Source organism: Pipistrellus hanaki, assembly GCF_964339955.1.
Source record: "Pipistrellus hanaki genome assembly, chromosome: 11".
Lineage (NCBI taxonomy): Eukaryota > Metazoa > Chordata > Mammalia > Chiroptera > Vespertilionidae > Pipistrellus > Pipistrellus hanaki.
The window spans coordinates 44,534,491-44,551,724 of NC_140513.1; the positions used below are offsets into that span (position 1 = coordinate 44,534,491).

The 17,234-nt window shown below is 36.8% G+C and overlaps 1 protein-coding gene across 5 annotated transcripts in view; it reads left to right on the forward strand.

The window, feature by feature from the left end:
- Positions 1–17,234, forward strand: part of RIC1 (RIC1 homolog, RAB6A GEF complex partner 1) — a 93,022-nt gene that overhangs the window by 30,040 nt on the left and 45,748 nt on the right. For 4 of the 5 annotated variants that reach the window (XM_084899578.1, XM_084899576.1, XM_084899575.1 and 1 more), the window contains 3 exons: positions 8,368–8,475; positions 13,973–14,115; positions 14,380–14,516. In XM_084899578.1, coding sequence (XP_084755704.1) covers positions 8,368–8,475; positions 13,973–14,115; positions 14,380–14,516 — 388 coding nt within the window. The remainder of the gene's footprint in view (positions 1–8,367; positions 8,476–13,972; positions 14,116–14,379; positions 14,517–17,234) is intronic. The other variant, XM_084899577.1, reaches the window with a different exon arrangement.

The following is a 17,234-nucleotide window of genomic DNA, read 5'->3' on the forward strand; positions in this document are numbered from 1 at the left end:
TTCGCCTTACAGCCCAGATTCCCTCCATATGAGTCTGGGTCCCTAGGGTCTGGTCTAGAATTGAGTTTCAGTGCAGTCGGAACTGGGGCTCAGCAGTCCAGAGCTTTTGTCTCCTTCCTGCTAGGGAACGCCATTCAGGCACTCAGCTGCCCCCTCCTCTCCGGCTCCGCCCTCTCCCCATGTGCACACTGTGTGTTTCCATACCTTAGGCTTTTACAGCTCCTCTGATTTTCCTTCTGGTTTTCTCTTTCCTTCTAGTTGTAGAATTTCCAGTCAGTCAACTTTCCTGTAGTTCTAGAAAATGTCCACTTTATATTTTAGTTGTATTTTTTGAAATTGTTGTGTGAGGCTGCAGTTAGGCATTTACCTATGCCACCATCTTTGTTTCCTCCTTTAATATGTTTTATTGATTTTTTACAGAGAGGAAGAGAAAGGGATAGAGAGTTAGAAACATCGATGAGAGAGAATCATCAATCAGCTGCCTCTTGCACATTCCCTACTAGGGGTGTGTCCCCAACCAAGGTACATGCCCTTGACCAGAATTGAACCTGGGACCCTTGAGTCTACAGGCCAATGCTCTATCCACTGAGTCAACCCGGTTTCGGCAGGACACTTTTTCTTGTATATGTTTTTGTATGTGAATAGAAAAGAATTTGAAGGAACATGCCTTAGATCTTTAAACTGTGTTATTCTGTATATTTTGCATTTTTTCTTGTCTTTTTTTAACCTTACTTTTAAAGTGAAAGAATATTTTATTGTAAGAACTTTGAAAATAAAAGAACATATAATTTTAAAGAATAACATCTTTTTAAAGAAAGATCAAGTCATTAACGTGTATGGAAATATAGATAGTATCTCATTTCATTTTCTGAAATGATTAAAATAAACCAAAGTTTATCATGAATGTAAGAAGTTAAAGGGAAAATTGATTTTATTATGTGAAAATTTACATTTCTGAGAATAGGAACAAAAAGAACAAAATTAAAAGGGCAAGTAACAAACTGGGGAAAAATTTGCAGTAAATCAGACCAAGACTGCCGAAACCAGTTTGGCTCAGCGGTAGAGCGTCGGTCTGTGGACTGAAAGGTCCCAGGTTCGATTCCGGTGAAGGGCATGTACCTTGGTTGTGGGCAAATCCCCAGTAGGGGGTGTGCAAGAGGCAGCTGATCAATGTTTCTCTCTCATCGACGTTTCTAGCTCTCTATCTCTCTCCCTTTCTCTCTGTAAGAAAAAGCAATAAAATATATATATTTTTAAAAAGACCAAGGCTTATTATTTTTATATTAACATTTGTTAATATTATGGAGAATATATTTTGGGAAAGGCTAACATACATCATGTAGCTCATAGGTTTTAGGAAACTAGATTTTCCTTGATGCTATTAGTCACTTTTTGTAAGAAATATAGTGTTAATTAAGCTGTTCTGAGTTTTGGAAATCTTTTGTAAAGAACAGAAATTCTTTTGATGATGAAATTTAATTTGCTTATTTTTCAATAAAAATCTTTAATGCAAAGACCCTTTGGCAGAAAAAAATTATAATGTTAAAATAGTGTGGACATTGTAATAGGTAGTTGATATATTTAGAAATTTTAAACATGAAGCTTATTATGTTTTCATTCTCAGTAGTAATTTTGTGAATCTTACTAAGAATTTGTAATCAGTGTCTAAAATGTCATTTACTTGTGCATTTTGAGCTACTGCATCTAAGTCAATTTTACACATGCTCTTGTCAATAAAAATTAATAATCAGTATAATCTGAACTTAACTGGGATAATTTATACTATAAAAGATGGGCTAGGTCTTGAAACAGTGAAAATATTGTTTTCTTTATTCCAGCTCACTAACATGACTTACATATATACATACTAGAGGCCCGGTGCACAAAATTTGTGTACTGGGGGGTGGAGGGGTAGGGTCCCTCAGCCTGGCCTGCACCCGCTCCAATCTGGGACTCCTTGGGGGATGTCCAGCTACCTCTCCCAATCTGGGACCACTGGCTCCTAACTGCTTGCCTGCCTGATTGTCCCTAACTGCTCTCCTGCTGGTCTGATTGCCCCGAACCACCTCTGCCTCGCCCCACACCCTAGACCCAGGATTCCCTCCTCCAGCCGGTCGCAAGCACCGGGACCTGGGCTTTCCTCCCTCAGGCTGCTGCAGGCACCCAGGGCCTGGTCTGGCTTCGCCTGGGCCAGCATAGCCGCAGGGAACTGGGACTGGGGGGTGGGCAGCTTGTCCCTCTCCCGGGCCACAGCCCCAGCCATTGGCGCCTGGAACCATGGGGACCCTGGGGTGTGCGGGTTGTCCCTCTCCTGGGCCGCAGCCCTCGCCGCTGGCACGCGGGTCGGGCGGCTTGTCCCTCTCTTGGGCCATAGCCCCAGCCGCTGGTGCCTGAGACCATGAGGAGGGCGGCTTGTCCCTCTCCTAGGCTGCAGGCGCTAATGCCCAGGTCCACAGGGCAGGCAGCTTGTCCCTCTCCCGGGCCTCATCCTGGCCGGTCCCCATTCCTCTCTCCCAGGTGTTGAATGTCTGAGCCTTAGGGTGTGAGGGCATGACCATTTGCATATTAGCACTTTAGGCTACAGTGTTTTGGATAGTATTTTAAGAATCACTTTTGTGTTCCAGAAAAGTTTCTTGCCTTCTGTTTCTAAGACTTGTGGGGAGACCACTTAACTACTAGTAGTCCTGACAGTGCTTGAACTTGGCTGTATTTGACTGTATATATTAGGCTATAGAACTAAAAAAAGCATTGTTTTTATTTTTTACTTTAGCGTTCTTTCACATATCATATTGGGATTTTAAGTTTGAGTACGTGAGCTCAATAAAATGTGTATAAGTTTAGAGCAGCACAAATACTAGTGGTTAAAAGAACAGGCTTTCGCATCAGATAGACCTGGAATTGAATGTCAGCTCTGCTTCTGTTCAGCTGTATGACTTCTATTTGGTTATTTAATACCTTCAAAACCTGTTTCCTCATCCATAGAATGAGATCACAGTAGTAATTATTTCCAAGGATTAAGTGAGATCATGCATATTAAATGTTTAGATAAGTGCCCTGCTCATGGAAAAATCAATAAAGGATAGCTGCTGTTATCACTAATGTGTTTTTTCCTTCACCAAATTCTTACCTCATTGCTAATATTTTAAATGATTTTATATAATATACAAATAATATGTACTATGTATTAAGTAATTATTTTTTTTATGTTTTACTGGATAATAAGGTATTTTCCCCCCAGAGTTTTATTCTTAGTAACTGCTGCACAAACTTTATTAAAAATTTCTCCTAGGGAAACAGTTTTGCAGAGCAGAGTGAATGCGAGGATTTAGAGTCAGCCTGTTGTGTATTTGTGTGCTAAACCACTTTCTAGTTGAGTTACTTAGTCCGAGTTGGTAGTTTTTCTGTAGAACCTATTTGTAAAATTGAAATAAAAGTATTTCCTTCTTCAATTGTTTGGAGGATTATATAAGTTTAGATTTTTAAAACCTGGAAAATGGTGGCTCATATATTGATTTAAGGAGGGTTTTTAGAAATGTTTTACTTTAAAAAAAAATTTTTATTGACTTCAGAGAGGAAGAGAAAGGGAGAGAGAGTTAGAAACATTAATGATGAGAATCATTGAACAGCTGCCTCCTGCACACCCGCTACTGGGGATGGAGCCCGCAGCCTGGGCATATGCCCTGACTGGGAATCAAACTTGGGAACTCCTGGTTCATAGGTGGATGCTCAACCACTGAGCCATTCAAGCCAGTCAGAGATACTTTACTTTTGACAGTGTATCATTGTTGTCATTTGTGTCATTTTAAACATTTATGCAGTTCAAGATGCTATTCTAAGCACTTTTTCAAGTTATTTAATCCCTGTAACCACCCTGTAAGGTAGTTAGGTACAATTACTCTGCAAATCACACCAGAGATGGAGAGGCAAAGTAACTCATTCATAGTCACACTACTAAGTGGCACAGGACTCAGACATAATTGTTGTATCTTCAAAGTTTATGCTCTTTATCACTAATACTACATTGCCTCAACTATATTTATGCCTATCTAGCTCTCTACTTTGGATTTATTTAGAAATTAGGAAATAAAAAAAGGAGAAATGATCTGGAGGGTTTATTATAGTTTTGAAGAATAGAAGCATCATAATTGAGGCCAATAATTAGTAGTTGTCTTCTCAGTTATAGAACCTATTGTCTCTTGTTTCTGTGCTCTAAATCTTATGAGTCCATCACTTGAGTTTTTCTAGAGTATCTCCGCTTCCCTGTATTATGTGACAGCATCTTAACTCAGACCGCATGTCATTTTCCAGTGTGCTCCACCTGAGACAGGTCAGATGCCTCCTGATCTTTTCGTAGTTTCCAGAGTGCTGTTTCCAGCATTCTTCCTATTGATATTCGGAGTCAGCCTTCAACAATGATGGCAGTCTTATTAAATGACTTTTTATGCCTCAAAAGTCATTTATTCTTTGATTAATTAATGTTTCACTTTTATCTTTTGTGTCTTTATAAATTCTGCTATATATTAAACTATCCCTTCAGACCATGGATAGACTTATCTACTGAAGATTGTCTGGCTTTTCTTTTGTGTCTTGAAACTTGAAGTGAAATTAATGAAAGATAAATCAGGGATAAATCAGAAAATAAATGTGTGTTTAGCTTTAGAACGTTTTCATATATTTATCTTTAAATATGATTTTAGTAGATTTTGAAACTGCAAATCAAATTTATTTCATTATCATGAAAATAATTTCAACAACTATGTTATCTTATTGTATACTTTGTTGAATTCAGAGATTTCGCCCCTCCCTCTTACTCATCTTTCCACTTCTGTTAACCTTGATTTTTAAAAGACTAGCCTATTGATTCCAAAGTTCTTTTTTAAAAAAATTTGTACATTTAATTATCATATATTTAAAATGTAGATATTATCTCTAAAACAACTATCAAAACTTCCTGTCCCCCACTCCAGTATATTTCATTAGATTTTGAGAATTTAGCAGACTGTTAATGAATTAGTGCTAGATGGAAAGCAGGAACAGGATAGCTCATCAAGGCTTGAGGTTTATAACCTTAACACAGCTACTCTTTCAAAAATCCAGAAACAGCTCTGACTGGTGTGGCTTAGTCGATAGAGTGTTGGCTTTTGGACTGAAGGGTCCCAGGGCCGATTCCGGTCAAGGGCATGTACCATTGTTGCAGTCACATCCCCAGTAAGAGGTGTGCAGGAGGCAGCTGATGGATGTTTTTCTCTCATCAATGTTTCTAACTCTATCCCTCTCTCTTCCTCTCTGTAAAAAAATCAATAAAATATCTATTTTTTAAAAATTCAGAAACAAACTAAATTACAAGTTTAGAGGAAAAAAGAGGTCTGAATTATAAATGTGAAAGTTTCCCTCAATATTTTTTTTTTTAGTGTTAATTTTCTGGAGAATAAACTAACTTCTTTATTTCCTTGATCTTCTCAAAACATCACATTTGTATTTTTATTTCAATATGTATATAACTGTAAATGTACATGTGCAACCTTTAACTATTGAACTTTGTATATTTTATATACCCATTAGCTTATATCTTAATTGCATGGCCACTTACTAATAAGAATGTTAGGGATGATATTGTATAAATGCCCTGTTGACCAAAAATATGAGACTGGCACCTAAACCCAAAGAATGATAGAAGTGTTTAAAGATCTGCCCAATTCAGAGAACCCTGCACATGGTTCTTACCAGATTGAAGGCTGTCTGGATGTGTGATAATATAAACAAAAAGCTTTAAAAAAAAAAAAAAAAAAACACACACACAGGCTGATGATAAGGGTGCCTACCTCTTTCTGAAAACTTATTTTCATGCATCCATCTCTCTGTTTAAGTATGGAATTTTTCCAAGCTCCATGACTATTATAGGTACTTGGGGATGCAGCAGTAAAACAAAGGGGTTGGGGGTGGCAAAAACTATGCAGAGAGCTGTGTTCTAGTAGACAGTGACAAATAAGTAAAATACAATGCAAATGAGATACATTCTCTGAAGAAAAAATAAAGCAGGGCAAGGGATAGTGAGTGGGGACATAACTCAAAATAGAGTGGTCAGAATCTTCACTGAGATCATGACATATAAAAAGATATCAAAGGTGAGAAAATAAAACATACACCCAGGGGAAGAGTATTCTAGAAGATATTATTGAAATAAGTTTTAGGTTCTATTAACTTATAGTTGAAAAATCAGAAGGTAGAAATTTTTTAAGTGTAAAGAAAGAAATTCATTCTTATTTTTAAGTAACAATCTTGGGAAAGCCTATGGCCAGTTTTCTTTTTCTGTAAATGACACCACCATTTGCTTGATTTTATTTGTCCTGCCTGCCTCGTGGCTCTACTAGCCAGTCTGTAGCAAGTCCTCTCTATTCCATCTTCTGTGCATTCTGTGTGTTCTACCTTGGATGTAATCCATGTGGGGTTTCCTTCTCCTAGCAACACTACTTTAGTTTTCTCCTGGATTGTTATAATACCTTCTTAAACCATCTTTATAGTTTTCCCTAAATGAATTTGCTGACATAAAATTTGCATGCTGTTTCCCTACATAAAATGTTTCATTGGCTTTCCTTAGCTTTCAGGATTAATCATGTTCCTTTCTTTTATCTGAGTTTTATTTTACTCATCTGAAAAATGAAGTTAATGCCATCTACTTCATAAAGATGTTATTCATTATGTTTAAATCAAAACCTTAGATTACTATATAGTACCTAAATTATGCTTTATTCCCTAGGGTTTTGTTCTGTGTTCTCTTCTGTTCTACATTTTAATTATTCCTTAATGTAGTACCATTTTCTTGAGCTCCAGGCCCACCTACCAGGATATATCCATTTAGATGTCCCTAGGCAATGTCAAGTTCATCATGTCTAAACAACTCATTTCCTCTCTACCAACCCAACCGTGCTGTTGCTTTTCTAAAATTGAAAAGCCAGGCTTTACCTAAATTTGCTTTAAAAGTCAAACTCAACTTAAACACACAGAGCTTATAATTAGCTTGTTTTTGTTAACTTGCTCTTGTTAATTAATGGCCAAAGATTGTTAGCCATTTTAGGAAAGTGTCCAATTTTAAAAAGAGGCATTATAGAAAAAAGGGAAATTCAAAGGAAATAGGCAATGCAGGAAACAAAAACACTTTGAGGAAATGATAAACAACCTCAGATACTAATTAAAACAACAAAAAACCATGGTGCTATAAGAAAAAAGGGGAGGTGGGTGAGAAAGATCCTGGAATAAAAAGTACAATAAGCTCATATAAAAGAATTGGAAAAAATAGTTCAGGAACTCTCCCAGGATATAGAACAAAAGACAAAGTCATGGGAATATTAGAAGTTAATTTAAGCTTCAATATCTAACCTAATAGGAGTTCTAGAAAAAGAGAACAGAATTGGAGAACTTCATTAGTATATTAAGGAAATAAAGCATAAATTTTCCAGACCTAAACTAAGCACATCAGTCACTAGATTGTCACTAAGCTTCTATATGGAAAATAATCGGAGTCTAAAAACTAAGCAGAAAGCTTTCTGAGAATCAAAGTAATTTTCAAAAGTGGAGTACCTTGAAAGCTATTGCTCTTGTTAGTTTCCTTGCACATAGTTTTAATAGTATTTACAAATTGGTTTCCAGGGTTATAAATGACTAGAGAAAGAGAGATGACTTGGGCAGACTAATTGTTGCCAAGAGTACATGATAGCTGATAGTAAGAAAAGAGACAGCTATTAAATTCCAACACAGGCATTGAGAAAAATGGTCCTATGCCATGTGGAGATAAGGATTCCAGGGCAGCTTTATAATCCTTTTAAGTGGCTGCATGGTACAGCTTGGTTATGTTGACCTCATTCCAGCCACTCTAGTTGCAGCCATTTAATGCCACAAAAATTTCAAATTTAGCCATTTTGCTATTTATTGCCAAGTATTTTGTGAAACATCTATTTGCATCCCTAAATCAGACCTAATTCTAATACATACCCAAAGGATAGAAATGAAAGATGAGGTATGGAGAAAGGTAAGATGAGGAAATGATTTGGGTCACTTTGGATTTACACTATATAGAATGGTGTATATCTTCCCATAGTTGCTCATCTCAGTAAAGACAGTCAGATAATTAAAACAAAATCTCTTTTGGTTTTCTTGCATGTTCACTTTTATCTTGTGTTTTTTCTTAAGATTCTTGGTTTTCCCTTCACTCCCACCTCTCCAACACAAGTTACATTGGTCAAACGCATTTATTTCTAATTAATAAACAGATATGCCTGCTATAGTAGAATTTGGGTCTGCTTTTCAACTGAGAACCTAAAGAATGAACACAGTTTCTTCTCTGTAATCCTTTTCTTTGCTATGTTTTAGAGGAAGCCCACAAATGAAGGGGACACCCCATTTTAAGGAAGAACAGTGTGCTCCCGCATTAACTTTAGAGATGAAGAAAGTTTTGGATTTGCAAGCACCCATTACAAGGTACAGTACTTTGGTTAAATTTAGCATTTTGTGATAATAGGCAATGTAGTTAGTTAATCATCTGATCAATTCAATAAGAAGGTTGATTTCATGTCTTTTCATTGAGGATAACTTTTTTAACCCTAGAAATTCTTGACTAATCCTTATAAAAGTTTAAAAATTTATAGATGGTACATTATTATGCTTACGTCTTTATAATAAAGCCCATAAATTGGATATACTATAATGTTATTTTAGAAATTTGTATTTAAAGTAAGATCTACAAGTTGTTTGAACAATATGTCATAGTCCATATTACTTAAAAGATACTGATGAGAAAAGGTTGAGAAAAAGAGAAGTGCCTTTATTTTTATAGCCTCTACAACTTTTGGAGAATTATGTCTGTACTTGGGAGAAGGTTGAGCTTTCTGATCTAAGTGTCAGTAAGGGTTTTGTAATAAAAGATCAGAGTACCAAGGGAGCACAAATTATTTTATATTCATTGGTAGAAAAACAAATGACAGTACCTTTATTTCCTTATTTACGTCACATTTGACATTTTATTTCTATGGAAATTGATTAAGCAATATCTATCAAAATTAGAAATGTTCATGGCCTTTGCCTCACATTTCTACTTGTGAGAATTAGTCTTGCAAATATAATAATACATATTGGGAATGACATACTTACAGGGTTTTTATTGTACACTAGAGGCTCGATGCATGATGCTCATGCACTGGGAGGGGGGTAGGAAGGGAAAGTGCTCAGCCTGGCCTGCACCCTCTCACAGTCCAGGACCCCTTGGGGAATCCTTAGCAGTGCCACTGCTACTGCCTGGCTTCTGGCTAAGTGCCGCTCCCCCTGGTGATTAGTGCATATCATAGCGACCTGTCTTTCTGCCGTTCGGTCAATTTGCATATTAACCTTTTGTTATATAGGATTGTTAACAGTAGGAAAAGGTTGAAAACTACCTAAATATCTTATCAGTAGGGATCTGTTTAAATATATTTTCTTACATCTGTACAGTGGGAATAAGATGCATCTGTAAATCCAGTGAGGGTATTCTTTACTGAAGAAAACGTATCAAATAAGTTTTTTTTTTTTGTTTGTTTGTTTGTTTTTTGTGAAAAACAAGGTGTGCTGTGTTCAGGAATGCTATATTTGTTTTTCTTTTCCAAAGGAGCTGGTGGTGTTAGACTTTGTATTGTTCTGGAAGAATACATGAGACTAGGCATGAGAACTGAGTGGCAGGAGGACAGTTTTGGGGAAAAAGACTTTTTACTATGTACTCTTACTAAATACTGAACTAATGGATATAATATGTAAATATATTGAACTATAAAAATATACCTGTTTTTTAAAAAATATCTTGTGATTCACAGTTCTAATGAATAGCTTCTTTCACTATTTTGTTAGCATATAGTATAGATACTGGTCCATAGTAAGTGAAATTGCATATAGGTGGTTGGCAATTGTCTTGCCTTGTTTAATCTATCTTTTTATATACTCTCCTTATAGAAAAAAATGCTTTTGGTTTGTGTTTGCTTAAATGTGATCAGGGTTATAAAAGGTTGAATACACATTATTCATCACCTTGTTCAAAAAGTTGCTCTTCAGATTTTATTTCAGCACATAGATATTTTTTCAAGAATGTAATTTGTTGCAAAGAGATTTTGAATGTCTGCCAAACAGAGTGGAACTTTATAGCATGGTGTTCTATCTCCACCTGGTGGCAACAATTGTGTGGTTCATGGAAATAGCATAGAAAAAGAGCCTTTAGACAAAGAATTCCTGCCATGTTGTACAACTTACCCTCCCACTACCAAAAATATGTCATATACAGTTATGGGTAATGGTTACACTGTTGCTTTTAGGCATAAGATGGCAAAAGTACTGCCATTTTTAAACATTAATTTATTTTTTATTATCTGAGTGTTTTAATTTGTTTTTCCCAAACATTACTGCTATCTTTTAAATTTTTTTGTTAAAAAAAAAAGTAGGATTAATGTTAAGCATCCAAATTTTATTATTAATTGAGGACAGAAAGGTAAAAAGTACTAACCATTACCACACAATAAATCATAATAAATACCATAGTTTATTCCATATCTTGTTCCATCCTAGGCACTTAGAAAAGCTGTATGTAATATATAGTATTTAATATTAGTTAGCCATTAAATATATTTTCATATTTGAGAATTGATAATTATAAATTATATATATATATATATATATATATATATATTTTAAAAACACCTGTGGAATATCAGGTAGCTATTATAAAGCCCAGGATGAAGTTAGTAATTAGAGAGGCTCACTGAGGATATAGAATATTTTTATGTTGTTTCAAATATTTTTTTTAAAAAAGAGTATAATTGTAAAGACATGGATATTGGTTCCTGGTACAGGGTCCTGATATCCCGTGATGCCAAGCAATAATCCTTTAGTAGTTAGAGCTTTGTGAGTGAGGGAATCAGTGATTGACAGGCACTTGAATGGCTTGAAACAACGTGTTTAACTTCTTTGGAACTATTCAGTGACATCAGCCTTTGTTTAATGAGTTAGTTTAGTTCTAATAAAATGAGCCTATATGTCTTTTCTATAGATTTTTTAAATTATTATCACAATTATTTTAAAGTTGTTATCTTTATATCCAACATGAGGTTATTGCATGTATCTATGTTGATTGATTTTTTTTTCTTTTGACTCTTGGTCACATTTCCTGTTTACTCACATGTGTTGGCATATTTTGTCACAGCATTGTGAGTGATGATGTAGAGATTCTTAATTCCGTTAACTTTGTCAGAAGAGTTTTGCCTAGCAGGCAGTTAAAATGCTGCAGGATCACCTGGTCATATGCAGTAATTCTAGGAAGATAGGAGCAGGGGAGAGGGAGAAAAATATAGTTTGAAAAAAAAACATAGGTTGAGTCCTGCTGAATGAAAATCACTGGTAAAACAATGACTGTTCTGCTCACTTGCCTCTTTTGACATGTAGTAGCAGATCTAAAACTTAAGTTTTTGTATTCTGCTCAACACATGCTACATAAAAACTTTATCACAAAAATATAAATTTGAAATGAAAGAACACATATAATACTTAACAAAGTGAACATTAAAACTGGGAATTTTACTTGATTATAAATGCTCTGGTGTTCAAGAGATGGATCTGGTTTGTGGGGACAAGTTCTACTACTCTGTTTCAGTATTATCTCAAATCCTTGGGGAATGAGTCATTGAACTCAACTTTCCAAAAAATTTGAAGGTTTAATTTAAGAATTAAAACATTTTTACCATTATGGATTTTTTACAGAGAGGAAGAGAGAGGGATAGAGAGTTAGAAACATCGATGAGAGAGAATCATCGATCAGCTGCCTCTTGCACACCTCCTACTGGAGATGTGCCTGCAACCAAGGTACGTGCCCCTGACCGGAATCAAACCCGGGACCTTTCAGTCCCCAGGCTACCAAACCGGTTTCGGCTACTTTGATACTCTTGAGTTCTCTTTCTTAAATTCATCTAGTTCCTAGGCTTTCTTGGTACTAATTTCTGCTATTTCTTCCCTGTTCTCTTTTTCTTTCTTCTTGTCAGTACTTTTGCACTTTCATTTATGGATTCCCCCCTTTTTCTTTTTCTTTCTTCCACAAACAATTACTGCCAAATATAACTAGCACTGCACTAGGGACTGGGCAGGTAAGAATAAGCCAAGTAAGCATTTATTTGCCATTCAGTAAGTAAATGTTAAATCACATTGCAGTGTGACTTATTGGTTGAGCATCAACTTATGAATCGGGAAGTCATGGTTCGATCCCTGGTCAGGGCATATGCCTGCTAGATCCTGAGCGTGGGGCCTGCAGGAGGCAGCCAATCTATGATTCTCTCTCAACATTAATGTTTCTCTCTCTCTCCCCCTCATCCTCTTTCTGTGAAATCAATAAAAATATATTTAAAAAATAATCTCTTTGCAAATATCAGTAAGAGCTGAGATCAATATTACATAATTATTTTTTTAATACTTAATCAACTGGGAGTTCTTCTGAAGGGAAAAACTTATTTTATTGACTTTGGAATCTCCAACAGAGAGCATAGCACCTGCTACAGAGCATAAGCTTAATAAGTATTTGTTCAGTAAATTAACAAATTGAGACTCATAACCTTGGAAGCACAGTGGTCTAAAACTGTGCTCTCCAGACACTAATCAAATGAATTCATTTTCGTTAGTTCAAAGTAAGCAAAATTTAAAATTTGGTTCTGTCACACTAGCCATATTTCAAGAGTGTAGTTATGTGTGGCTAGTGGCTACTGTGCTTGACAGTGCAGAAACAGAATACTTTATCACAGGTGGAAGAACCATTGGACAGGGTGTGCGGATTGTTACTCTGTGCTCTTGGCCAGATCGTCATCCTTTCATTAGTTCTTTTTATATTTTCTCTGCCTCTTTAATTGTTAGCTACCACTTGTCCTTCCGTCTCCTAATTTATTGTTCAGTACTTCTAGTTTTTAATTCAGTTCATCAAATTTGTGACTGTGGCTGCCCATAGTCTTCCATTTCTTCCATAATTTCTGATTCTAGATTGAATTACACATAAAGTTACTATATACCGTATTTTTCGGACCATAAGACGCACTTTTTTCCCCCCAGAAGTGGGGGGGAAAAGTCCCTGCCTCTTATGGTCCAAATATAGCCTACACATATACTTTAAAAAAAAAAGTTTTTTTACTTGCCCGGCTCTGTGTGGTCTCTGTGTGCTTGCCCGGCTCTGTGTGCTTGCTGCAGCCACTGTCCATTCCTCCGTGCCCAGAGTGTCTGCCCCGCTCTGTAAACCCCTAGTGGTAGAGGAGTTCCCATGTATGGTAGTCAGCCTCCATGCCCTCGCTGCAGCCATATTTCCATGTCAGCCCAGGTGCGGTGTACGGTAACTGCGTAATCCAAACCGTAATCATCGCCTGTACCCCTTGCTGGCCCGTACTCTGTGCCCGGAAGAATGCCGCGTCTATTCCCCCGATCATTCCTCTCCACCCTCTGTTGCCGTGCTTGACTACTGGGTAGGCGTACTGTAGATCTCAGCAGAACCTTTACCATAAATCTTCAACTTTATTCTAATTTATTACTGAAGTCTCTCGTTATTGTGTTTTACAGTACATTTTGTCTTTTGCTGACTGTATTTGTTAATAATGGTTCTAAATGGTTCTAAATGCTGCTGTTTACAGGGTTGATTACATGTGTTTATGACTGTGATGTTGGGTTTTAATGCACATAAAATATTTTAGGACACTATTTGTTTCAGAATCTTTTTTTCTTCATTTCCCTTCTCTAAAAACTGGTGTGTCTTATGGTCCGGTGCGTCTTATGGTCCGAAAAATACGGTAACTAAATTATAAATAAATGACAGTTTTGTAAGTGGTTTCATTATCTTCTCTGAATGAATATTCTCTAGGGCAATTATATTAATACTCATTGATTTCCCAGTATGCTCTCTTAAAAGGTAACTGATAATAAATTGCTTACTTCCCTACAGTTTGCAGTCTGTGTTGGAAGATCTCCTGGTTGCTACTGCTGATGGACAGCTTCATCTTATTCACTGGGAAGGAATGACAAATGGAAAGAAAGCTATTAATATTTCCACAGTACCCTTTTCACTAGATCTACAATCATCTAGAGGTAGTTATACTTTCTGCATGGGGTAGAACCAGATGATTAATATTTTATATAACCTAGCTAGATATTGCAATGGATGAACTTTGATTTTTCTACTTTGGAATTAATTATGCAAGGGAGGTGTTTGTGTGTGTCTCAGTAGGAAGAAGTACTTGCATTGTTTAGTGTTTTTAGGTCATTATTGTTGCCTTTTTAACTATCCTTACAGGGTTTTTAAGCAAGAATGTGAGGGAATTATTATTTCATGCACTTATTTTTTTTTATCAGCAGGTTCATTCTTGGGCTTTGCAGATGTGCACATCAGAGACATGGAATACTGTGCCACTCTTGATGGGTTTGCTGTGGTGTTTAATGATGGTAAAGTGGGATTTATTACACCAGTGTCCAGTAGATTTACTGCAGAGGTATGACTGGCTTACTTTGAATGTTTGTTTTATTTATTGTGCATTGAATAATTTTATCTTTACTAAAATTCTCCCCCAATTTTAAAAATATATATATTTTATTGATTTTTTACAGAGAGGAAGAGAGAGGGATAGAGAGTTAGAAATATCAATGAGAGATAATCATCGATCAGCTGCCTCTTGCACACCGCCTACTGGGGATGTGCCCACAACCAAGATACATGCCCTTGACCGGAATCGAACCTGGGACCTTCTAGTCCGCAGACCGACGCTCTATCCACTGAGCCAAACCGGTTTCGGCCTCCCCCATTTTTTAATTTATGATTTTATGGGTTGTTGTTAATTAATTTTATTTATTTAGTATCTTTATTGTTGAAAGTATTACAGAAGTCTACTCCTTCCACCCCATTCACTTGTGAATTTTTAAAATAAAAATTATATATACACACACATGTATATATATATATATATATATATATTATAAGTAGACCAATAATTATCTATTAGGCATGCTGGGGGGAAAAAGAGATTTCCTGCCCTCCCTGCTCTCTTCACATCCAATTTTCATTCTTGTAGGCAACTACTTTTTGTTCCTTTGCTATTTATTTTGCTATTCATTTCACTACTCTATTTTCTTTAACTTTTGGTTTTTAGGCTGTGTTTATATACCTCCAACTGTGGAAAATGACCATGTACTTCCCTCTTCCCAGCTTCCCCACATACTTTCCAGCATAGCTATTGTGGTTTTGATTAGATTACTATTCATTGTTTACATTGATATTGCTTTGTACACTTATATTAGTATCTGCCCCATGTGAGATGTTATATTTTTCTTTTTCTTTTGTAGATTTTTTTCTCCTACTTGGAATTAATAATTGTTAAGTTCTATACATTTGCTTAGTTTCTATGTATTTACCAGTAACTCAACCCCAAACTGTCAGCTGGTTGTGTAAATATCCTCTCAGTTTTTTCAAACACATAGGTGTCCTATCATTTCACATTCTTTTTTTTTTTTTTTTTAATCTTTATTGTTCAGATTATTACAAATGTGATCCTCTTCCCCCCCTTAATTGCTCCCCTCCACCAGGTTCCCACCCCACCCTCTGTCCTTTCCCCATCCCCCATTGTCCTCATCCATAGGTGCACAGTTTTTGTTCAGTCTCTTCCCGCACCCTCACTCCCCTTTTCCCCGAGAATCGTCAGTCCACTCCCCTTCCATACCTCTGATTCTATTATATTCACCAGTTAATATTGTTCATCAGATTTTTTTAATTCCCTTGGTTTTTAGATTCACTTGTTGATAGTTACGTATTTGTTGATCATAATTTTTATCTTTATCTTCTTCCCCTTCCTAAATAACCCCCTTCAGCAATTCATATAATTCTGGTTCGGCAGTGATGAACTCTTTTAGCTTTTTTTTATTTGTGAAGCTCTTCAACTGTCCTTTGATTCTGAGTGATAGCTTTGCTGGGTAGATTATTTTTGGCTGTAGGTTCTTGTTATTCATCACCTTGAATATTTCTTGCCATTCCCTTCTGGCCTGCATGGTTTCTGTTGAGAAATCAGCTGACAATCGTATGGGTGTTCCTTTATAGGTAACTACCTGCTTTTCTCTTGCTGCTTTTAATATTCTCTCTTTGTCTTTTGCTCTTGGAATTTTAATTATGATGTGTCTTGGTGTGTTCCTCCTTGGATTCCTTTTGTTTGGGGTTCTGCGGGCTTCCTGGACTTGTAAGTCTATTTCTTTCCCCAAGTGGGGGAAGTTTTCTGTCACTATTTCTTTCAGTATTCTTTCTGTATCTTGCTCTCTCTCTTCTTCTGGAATCCCCATAATTCTGATGTTGTTTCGCTTGAAATTGTCCCAGAGGTTTCTTACACTATCTTCAACTTTCTGGATTCTCTTATCTTCTCCCTTCTGCAGAGGAGTGTCCTCTGGCTCTTCGTGTTCTAAATCTTTGTCTTGATTCTTGTGATCTTCCAGTCTGTTTTTAGGACTTTGTATAATATTTTTTATTTCAGACAATGTTTTCTTCATTTCTTGTTGATCCCTTATTATTTCTAGTTGCTCCCTTTTCATATCCTCATAGGTCTCATTTATTTTATCGGCCTTTTTTAGGATATTGTTGAATAACCTTATAACTGTAGTTTTGAACTCAATGTCCAATCTTTTCTTTTCCTCCATCTCCTTCCTTTGTCTCCTTCCTCTTGTCTGCATTTTAGTTGTTTCCCTGATTTGATGGAATAGCTTTGTGTTCTAGGTGTTCTGGTAGAGCCCAGTAGCACAGCCTTCCCAGTTACCTGCGGTGGACAGTCTTGGTGTAGCCCTTTGTGGGCTGTGTGTGCAGTCTTGATGTTAAGCCTTGCTTATTGTTGGTATCACTGGGAAGCTTTGATCTCCAAGCCAATTGGCTGTGAGGATCAGCAGAGTCTCAGCTAGGAGGGCTTCTGTACTCTGCTTGGATAGGGCGGGGTCTCGGGGTGGCGCAGACAAGCTTTGGTTCCCTGTCAGTCTCGCCTTAGAAAAGACCTGTTCTCGGAGAGTTTCGGAAGATTGGTTGCAGGCGCGCGCACCTCTTTGGTAAAGGCACAGACAAGCTTTGGGTTCCTGCCAGTCCCTCCTTAGAGAAAGCCAGCCTCTGGGAGAGCTTCTGTGCTCAGCCAGAGATTGGGCGGAGTCTCAGGTTGGTGCAGACAAACTGTTTTCCCTTGGGCTCCTCC